The 9,194-nt window shown below is 41.0% G+C and overlaps 1 protein-coding gene across 1 annotated transcript; it reads left to right on the top strand.

Annotated features, from left to right (window-relative positions):
• The first annotated feature begins 4,765 nt into the window (after positions 1-4,765).
• On the top strand, positions 4,766-5,983 carry kctd16a (potassium channel tetramerization domain containing 16a). Its single transcript, XM_014977783.2, has one exon. It carries the CDS (start codon positions 4,967-4,969, stop codon positions 5,768-5,770), a length of 804 nt encoding a protein of 267 aa, XP_014833269.2. The 5' UTR covers positions 4,766-4,966; the 3' UTR covers positions 5,771-5,983.
• The last annotated feature ends 3,211 nt before the right edge of the window (positions 5,984-9,194 follow it).

The raw sequence follows: 9,194 nt of genomic DNA, 5'->3' as shown, positions 1-9,194 counted from the left end.
GGGACTGGAACTGCGAGAGAAAGATCGATTCAGGGTCAGAGCTACAAATGGAAATAATAATAATCCAAGCAAAAAACACCAAACACAGCGATAATGGACAGAAACAGAACAATAATGCCAAAACGAACCGATTAATTATAGCATATCTCCAAGTAGCACTCCACAAGCAGATAACAACAGCAAAATTAGAACTCAAAACACAAAACTAGCTTTTTGTTGTTTGGAAATACCCAAAGACTGACACCCAATGAACAGCTCATAAATGCATCCATACCTCAAAACCTTTTTGCACAGTTGATTATGTTAAAATTAAAAATTTAAACATAATTTGTTAGGATTGTAGCACACATATATAACTGCACAAAGTAGAGCATAATTGTCAGCCTTAAATACTGGAATTACATCTGCAAGTTTATTGGGGTGTGTCTCTAACCGGCTTTGCATATCTGCTGACTGATACGTTTGCCAGGTCTTCTTTGTGAAGCAGATTGCCAGTTAGAATTAGGCCAAGGCTTTGACTGGGCCATTCCCACACATGATTATGTCTTCGTCTGAGCCAGTGCAACTCTGCCTGCAAAGTGGTTGTGTACCCTCAGTCTCAGCTTTTTTTTGGGCCTCTATCTTGTTTTCTACAAAGACTTATCAGTTTTTAGACCCATCTTTCCATTCACTCTGGAACCCCTGTGCTGTGCTGAAGAAAAACAGATCAACAGCGTGATGCTGTCACCACCATGTTTCACCATGGGGGTAATATGCTTGTGTGGTTGTTGGAGATGATGAGCAGTCTAAGTCTTCTTTTATATAAGTCTAAAGTTTTGATTTGTAATAATTGGTTACTGTGGCCCTGCATGGCTTGTAACAGAGAGCAAACATGACTCTGTATGGTTTTAAAAAGTGTTCAATGAAAAGCAGCAAAACGTGATACTTTTTTATAAACCAAAACCTGTTTTAAGCTTCTCCAAGACTTTATGTCAGTCCTGCCCACTGTGTTCCTTTGTCTTCATGAATGTCTTTGTTCATTAATGTTCTCTAAACCGTTGAGGCCTTCTCAAAAACAGCTATATTCAAACTGAGGTCGTATTGCAAGTAGATCGTCTTATCCTGTAAACGCAATCGGTTGGACGAGATCTAATTTTTAGGGTATCAGAGTAAGGAGGCTGAATATAAATGCACACCAGCCTCTAAGATTTTTATTTGAATGCCAATTATAATTTCTCCTCTGGTTTGCAATTGTTCACAATTATGTTGGTAAGTCTAAAAATAATAATAAAAAAATCAAAACAAAATACAACTTTCTAGTTGTAATGTGGTAAAAATGTGCAAAGTCAATACTTCTGCAAGTCACAAAATTTATCTTAAATACCCCGTGCACGTTAAAGTTGATTTAAGACAAGCTGCAAATTAGTTCAAATTAAAGAATTTTTTTGAAAGTATGAGTTTCCTTGTATTGTAATATTCTTCAAATATTGAGTCATCTGTTTACATACTGACCACACTGCCCTCTAGGGGCACCTAGCAACACATAAAATTGAAAGAACAACAATAAGCAAATTTATGACTAACATAGCATTACATAATGCATAATTTAGCAGAAAATGTAATTAATTGTCCCCTTCAATCAGTTTAAACTTTGTCTTCCATCAGAAACCAAAGTCTGTCTGAAAACAGCAAGATTCACTGTGTTTCTCTAAACACGCCAGTTCGCACCTTGGCCTCTTTTGTGTGAAAATATGAGTGGAAGAAAAACTGAGTGGGAGAGGAGGAAATAGGACAAGAGATGCTGTGTGTGAATACGAAGAATATCTTTGCAGAGAGGAGGATCCTTTTTGGATTATTTGGTGCTTCTGAGGTAGTGCAGTAGCTCTCCACTCATCTGACAATATATTTCTCAATGGAGTACAGCTTAGAGTACTGACGTTGATCAGAAAGGATGCAGATTTTGCACATTGTAAACATGCAAAAGGACAAGCTTTTAAATGTTTCTTCAAAGCTGCACCATAGACAACTTCATGAAAGGGCTTGCAAGCCCTAAGCTGCCATTTTAATGTTCCAGCAAATACAGATTTCTTACTTCACGCTCAGCTGGGAGCCATATTGTCTTACATTATTCATGCATGAAATTCAACTCCCTCCAAAATACAGAAACCAACCTTCATCGCTTTGCGATGAGCAGAGAAATAAGCGACGACAGGAGGATGTTTCTAATAGGGGGATGAGTGAGATAAGTAAGTCACAGGATTTGTAGGACATCTGGGAGGAGAATCATTTAGAAGCCAAATCTAGGACATGAAATCCTCATCTGTCACGGCTGTCCTGCGTTTTAAACAAGTCGCAGATCTAGCGGAGGTACACTTCACATCACGTCTGCTGTAGCATTACAGTCACTAAATAGTCAAAACATTACCGTACCAGAGAGACAATGTAAGAAGCAAAACATCACATCACTGGAGAAAAGAGATCAGAGAGCTCGCTGTTGCTCTAAATCCCTACTGTTTAAATCCCACTCAGTCCCCTGCGGCTGCTTAGCAACCCCTCTCCAGCACAATATACAGTGAATTAACAGGGTAAAGCGTGACCGCTGCCTCCTCTCAAACCACGAGTCAAGGGGGCTCTCCCACCACCATTGATGCCTTCTCTTAGCACAGCAACAATATGATTTTATTATAACTTCAAACAAACGCACACGTGAAAATCAGACAAGCTGCAAACAGTGAATTTGTTGAAGCATTGAGTTTTTTTTCCCCTTTTTTTTTCCCCCTGGTGGTTTAGAAAAATTCATAAAACAAAACAAAGAAAAAAAAATTAATAAACAAAAAAAAAAAAGAAGAAGTCCCCAGCATTCAGGTGATTGTGACAATTGAGTCATGCACTTAAATGTGTTCATCTTGCACCTGCACACATTTGTGACCCACATAAAAGTGTATGCAAATGATTGTCAATCTTTTACTTCAGCTACGCAGCGTTTCACTTTATCCAAAGTGGATTTTGCACCCAGAGGCACTTGGCTTCAGATTTGCACTGCTGACTCTGTGACATATTCGTTTAACAGTTGCTGTGCAATCAGTCCCACACCTCTGCCTGCTTTACTGGGTTTATTCCAGAGCACAGTATTTCAGTAATGAGGCTTATTAAGGAGTTTTTGCCTGTAAAGATACGCAGCATGGGTGAAAGAATGGGACTCACACAGTGCCTTGAAAAGTTTTACTGTCCCTTTGAATTTTTGTCAACAAACGTCAGTGTTATTTTATAAGGATTTATTTTTTATTAGGACCAATAAATAAACCAACTCAAAACAGTGCGTACTTTGGAGGAGAAAGGAAAAATACACATGATTTTCCAAACAAAATAAAACAAAAATATGAAAATCCCGGCATACCTATATTATCAGCCCCTTTTACAAAGGTGCTATTAAATAAAACTCAGTGTGAAGTCACCCTCATCATAAATCCAGATGTTTTGTGAAAGACTGATGGAGAACAACAACCTCAAGAAGACCAAGGAACGCAACATTTAGGTCAGAGATAAAGTTGTGGAGAAGTAAAAAGCCAGGGTAGACTTTTAAAAATACCAAAAGTCACAGAACACTGCTCTGTTCCTAATCTAAAAATAGAAAGATTGGAGGAAAGAGGTCAGAGGTGGCTCTGGAGGAGCTACAGATATCCACAGCTCAGGTTGGACAATGTGTTGACCTGTATAATTTTGCTTTCACTTTATGCAAACAAAACCCTTCTCCCCCCCTCACCCCCCCCCCCAAAAAAAAAACGTTGAAGTCTGTCGCTATAATGTGACAAAAATGTGAAACAAGTGTATCAATATATTTTCTTCACTGCAGTGATCAGAGGAGCATCATGAAGCAGAGATATTCCCCAATCTGTGCGCCGTAATGAATCAAAAAAAAATCTACTTATCCGTAACGACGGGGTCAGTTTTCAGTGGCACCTATGGTCAAAGGTTCCATCACAAGAGCGCACCTGTCAGATTTATTTTTCATCTTAGCCCATTCACAACTGCTGCATTGCTCGCAGAAGAGGGTAAAGCTGTCCCGTGGATCTGCAGCTTGTACTTGTCACAGCGGATGAGTTCTGGAGTCACAGACGGTGACACCTAACCTCTCTCGGGATAAGCGCGTATGAATGCGCCGCGAAGAACCAAACGCTTGGATTAAAATCCGCGCCGCCGGGATGCTGGAGCCGCGTAATTCCAACCCCGAATCCCCAATCGCCAGCTGCGCACCGCGCCGCCCGTGGACACAGTAGAACCGCACAGATGCACCCCCCCCTCCCTCCTCCCCCCATCTATCAGCCCGTTTTCGTGTTGATGGACTGCAAAGTGACATTTTCCTTTAAGATGATGTAAGACTGTGCTTCACGGGTGGATTTGTTTCCCCTCCTCCGTGTCACAGCTCGGAACAACGTTATCTTAAATCTTCAGCCGGTTTGGCTGCTTCCGCACTCAGCAGTTTGGAGAGACTGGTGCGCAAAGGAGTCCCGCTTCCTGCCTCCTCCTCCTCATCATCATCATCACCATCATCCTCCTCCCAATGAGCGCGTTTCAGCATCCCAGCAGTCAGGAGGAGAGCGACAGGATGCTCTCACAATTTCTCTTCCATTCCATCCTGGATTTAAGAAGGTTGAGTTAAGATCCAGGTTTACTGAAACTTTTTAAAATTGTATTTTTGTTGTTGTTGTTGTTGAAAGTTCGCTTTTATTCACTTCCACGACCAAATCGCAGTGGCTGCCTGTAACATGATACTGGTTATGATAATCGATGCTGGACTTTTACGCACGCACTTGAAGGATGCACCGTAGACGTACATTTGGGATTGTTCTGTCATAAAATAAAAAGCGCTGGATGCCAGCAGGACTGCGTCTGGAATCGGGAACTCCGCTTTGGTGTCTGAGCGCCTCATCTCCATGCAGCTGCACCCCACACCCTGAACTTCTGGGACGTTTCGTGCGAGAGAGAGATGGCACTGATCGAAAACTGCAAAACGCAGCCCGCCAAAGACCAGGGCTCGGTGCAAAACCCTCCGTCGGACGTGGTTGAGCTGAACGTGGGTGGGCAGGTTTATTATACCCGTCACGCCACCCTGACGAGCTTCCCGAATTCCTTACTTGGGAAGCTGTTTTCTAACAAGAAGGGGTCTTCAAATGACTTGTCACGGGATTTCAGAGGGCGGTATTTTATCGACAGAGATGGATTTTTGTTCCGGTACGTGTTGGATTACCTCAGAGACAAGCAGGTTGTCCTCCCTGACCACTTTCCAGAGAGAGGGAGGCTGAAGAGAGAGGCCGAGTACTTCCAGCTGCCGGAACTGACCAAACTTCTGTCAGGCGACGAGCCGAAGCTGTTTCAGGATGATAGTGACTGGGATGAGGAGTCGCAGGGCAGCGATCACAGGCTGTACCCGTCTTACTCCCTGGACAGGAGGTATGGTTACATTACTGTCGCCTTCAGAGGCAGAGAGTACCACGCTGACCCCAAGGCCAAAAAGTTACCCAGGATCTTCATCAGCAGCCGGATTGGACTGGCCAAGGAGGTGTTTGGAGACGCCCTGAATGAGAACAGGGATCTAGACAGACCCCCGGATCGATACACCTGCAGGTTTTACCTCAAGTTCAAGCACCTGGAGCGGGCTTTTGACATGCTGTCAGAGAGTGGCTTTCACATTGTGGCCTGCAACACCTCGCTGACTGCGTCCTCCACGGGTCATTACGCAGACGACAGGGTCTGGTCCAACTATACACAGTACATCTTTTACCGTGAGTGAATATCTGATTCTCCGTTCTGTTTAAGCGGTGTGAGGTGACCAGAAGGTTCTGTAAGAGGTGGCCAGATGGGGTCTATACAAGTGCATTATAATTAATTAGAATGCTGTCAAAAAGGCTAATTTATTTCAGTCCATCCATCCAGCCGCTGTCCATACCTCCTTGCGAGGTTGCAGGCGGACTGGTGCCTGACTCCCAGCAGCGAGAGGCGGGGCACACCCCGGACTGGTCTTCATTAAAAATAATAATAATAATAAATAAATAAAATAATAATAATAATAATAATAATAATAATAATAATAATAATAATAATAATAATAATAATAAATGAAACTCACATATTATTAACATTACACAATGTGTGTAAAGCACTTATTTATTCCCATTTAACTGATAAATTACATTATACTTGGAAATTTTATATTGCATAAGACTACTACTGACAAATATGTACTTGTGCAATGCACTACTTGGTTGGGGCTCCTTTTGCATCATGGCAAGAAGGTGATCAGTCCGTGGTTCTGCTGAGGTGTTATAGAGAGACCTTCAGCCGCTATGCATTGTTTCTAGTGTCTCATCTTCTTCCTGGCAATACACCAAAAGATACTCTGTAGGCCATTAGTCAGCGCAGCCGTCGACCAGAAAAAAATGCTCTTCTGCTTGGCTTTATGGAGATGCGGATTTCATTTTCCATCGAAATGTCTCGCCTGCCCACACTGCTTGAAGTACTGTTTCCTGGTTTATTATCTCCTGATGGACGACTGTGTTCACTTTAGATTTGTTTAAAAGAAAAAAAAAAGTGAGTGGACCAGCACAGGCAGCTGAAATGGCTCCTCAAGGAACCTGGGGTTTTGGATATTTTTGTTCTTGTTCAAAACAAGGAGTCTGTTTCATAAGTGAACTGAAATCTTTACCCCCAGTTCAGATGCTTTTGACAATGTCTCTGGTTCAGGAGTGAATTAATAAAAGGAATCCAACCGTTTCAGTTCATATCATGCTTATTTCAGGTGGATCTTAAAGCATGATATGAACTGCAATTCACAAATTGTGAATCAACCCAGACTCTTGGACATATAGATTGGTTCACTCTTCTTCTGAGGGCTTTGCTTGTCCATTTTTTTCCCCACCACATGTTTTCCTTCCACTAAGTGTTCCATTAAAAGCCTTGGACACAGCACTTTCTGAACAACCAGCTCCTTTTGCAATGACTTATTGTGGTTTGACCTTCTTGTGGAGGGTGTCAATGAGTGTCTGCTGCACAACTGCCAAGTCAGCAGTCTTACCGAAGATTGCGTAGGCTGCAACATATCATTTTTGTGTTAAGAATCCCTTTCTATTAATCTTCTACTTTTCTAGAGAACTGAATTGTGGATTTCTGTTCCCCTTCAGCCACTTATGTAAAATTAGATAGAAATATATGTGATATATTGCTCTGAGTGCAATAAAGTATATGAATTTTGCTTTTAGTGTTACTGAAATGAATTAACTTTTCAATGATATTAAAATTTTCTGAGATGTGCCTGAGGTCTCGTGGTGGCACATCAAAAGCTAAGCCATAGCAGAATTTCTGTAATTTAATTAAGGTACATCAATATGGTGGAAATTTTGCACTGACAAGAAAAAAATCAGGGATTTTAAAAAATAAAAAAAAATCTAGTAGTCTGTAGTTTTATAATTTAAAGTACTTACATTAGATATGTTGGAACATACTTTTAACTCACACAAAATTTATTGTCCATAATTTTAAAAAAATCTATATTTTTTCCAAATTTTTGACCTAATTATGTAAGCCTGGAATAAGTAAACTAATAGAAACACGTTACATTATTTCTATAAATCCCGTTTCCTGTCATATTTTTATCAAACAAAATAAATGTATAAACATTTTATTTTCATAATTGATAAATTAATATGTCCTTCCCTTCCCTTACAACCTATGAGTCAATTCGCAGTAAATTGAAAAATCAGCCATACAAAAACACAACAATGGGGTGGAAGAAGAAGAAAAAGAGAAAAAAAAGGCAAACTCCTCCTCCCCGAACCCATTCCCTGTAAATGTTTAAATCCCTTTCAGCGGCTTTCCGCAAACTTCTGTCCGGAGTCCGAGATTAGAGGCAGACTTGTTCACGGTCCCCCGAGGAAGTTGAGTCACAATGCCACCACACTTCAAGTACACATGTGTCATGCGTAAATGCAGCTTACTGCTTGGGTCCTGACAGCCTCTGGGTTATGAATAATATAGCACCAGTGGGCAGCAAAAAAAAAAAAGAGGAGAAAGAGATATAACATGCGTTGTTCTGAGTCAGTTTTACTTGGGAACAAAGACTGTGGATCAGCTAATATCTTAATTAGCGGCAAATCTGGCTCGTTCCTTTGAAGGGAAGAGAGACATATGGGCAATTAAAAAGCACTTTGTTCATCATCCTGAATTGTTCTGAATGGCTCCCTTTAGAAAAGCCTTGAAAAAGTATATGCTCACATTTTCTCACTTTAGCACCACAAACTTTTGTGTGTTGTTCTGGGATTTCATGCTGCCGACATAAAAAACAAACGTGCATTTGTGAAACCATTGTTGAATATTGCAGTTAAGATGAACTCACTTTATTCTGACACTTTTCTTCCTTTTCCTTTATCACATTGTCCTCGCCCCTAATTGTGGCCTTTAAAATTATACATTAAGCATGGAGATTAAGGGCAGTGAAAGTCAATCCATACATCTTTGCATGCATGTTAGTTCAAAATGATATACTGCCAAATATTGCATTAAAATTGTTCTACGCTATTGTAAAGTAGCACACATTAAAACCGCAGAGAGAATTTGCAATTAAATGTATAGTCAATGTCCTTTGCTGTGATACTCCTAGAGAATCCAGCGCAACAAATGTGAGAAAGCTGTGCACTGCACACTGCACATCTCACTGAAAACACTATCACTATGGTGAAACATGGTGGTGGCGGTATTATGCTGTGGGGTTGTTTTTCTTCAGAAGATTGATGATGGAAGGATGGATGGAGCTAAATGGAGGGCACTCCTGGAAGGGAACCTATAAGAGGATGAAGAAGACTTGAGACGGAGTCGACCTTCTACTTGTGTGGACGTCTTTATGCTTTACAGTGTTCGTCTGTCATGAAATCCTCATAAAAAATTTACGTTTTTGACAAAATGCAAAACTTTCTGACATGAATCATTTCTAGAGGCTACAGTCGGAGGGTACTACTGTCTTTCAAACAGTTCAATTTTTTTTCACCAAGCGCTTTGCTTCGACTTTCTGAAATAACTCACTGTGTATGGGATTTCCTGAGTCATTCATTATTCTCAAGCAGAGCACAGAGTGTAGGTGTTCTCCTCTTTCTCCGTTAACAAACATCGCCCTGGGATGAAGTCAGGGGGAGGATGAGAGGGCGCTGAAGTCCATCCAGCACGAC

Source organism: Poecilia mexicana, unplaced genomic scaffold (genome assembly GCF_051168715.1).
Source record: "Poecilia mexicana isolate PSO_F unplaced genomic scaffold, ASM5116871v1 scaffold_10, whole genome shotgun sequence".
Lineage (NCBI taxonomy): Eukaryota > Metazoa > Chordata > Actinopteri > Cyprinodontiformes > Poeciliidae > Poecilia > Poecilia mexicana.
Note: the sequence above shows the minus strand (reverse complement) of the source record. Positions and strands in the feature narration are given on the sequence as shown.

Coding starts and splice junctions, on each gene's coding strand:
- kctd16a (XM_014977783.2), top strand. CDS start 4,967: ATGGCACTGATCGAAAACTGCAAAACGCAGCCCGCCAAAGACCAGGGC.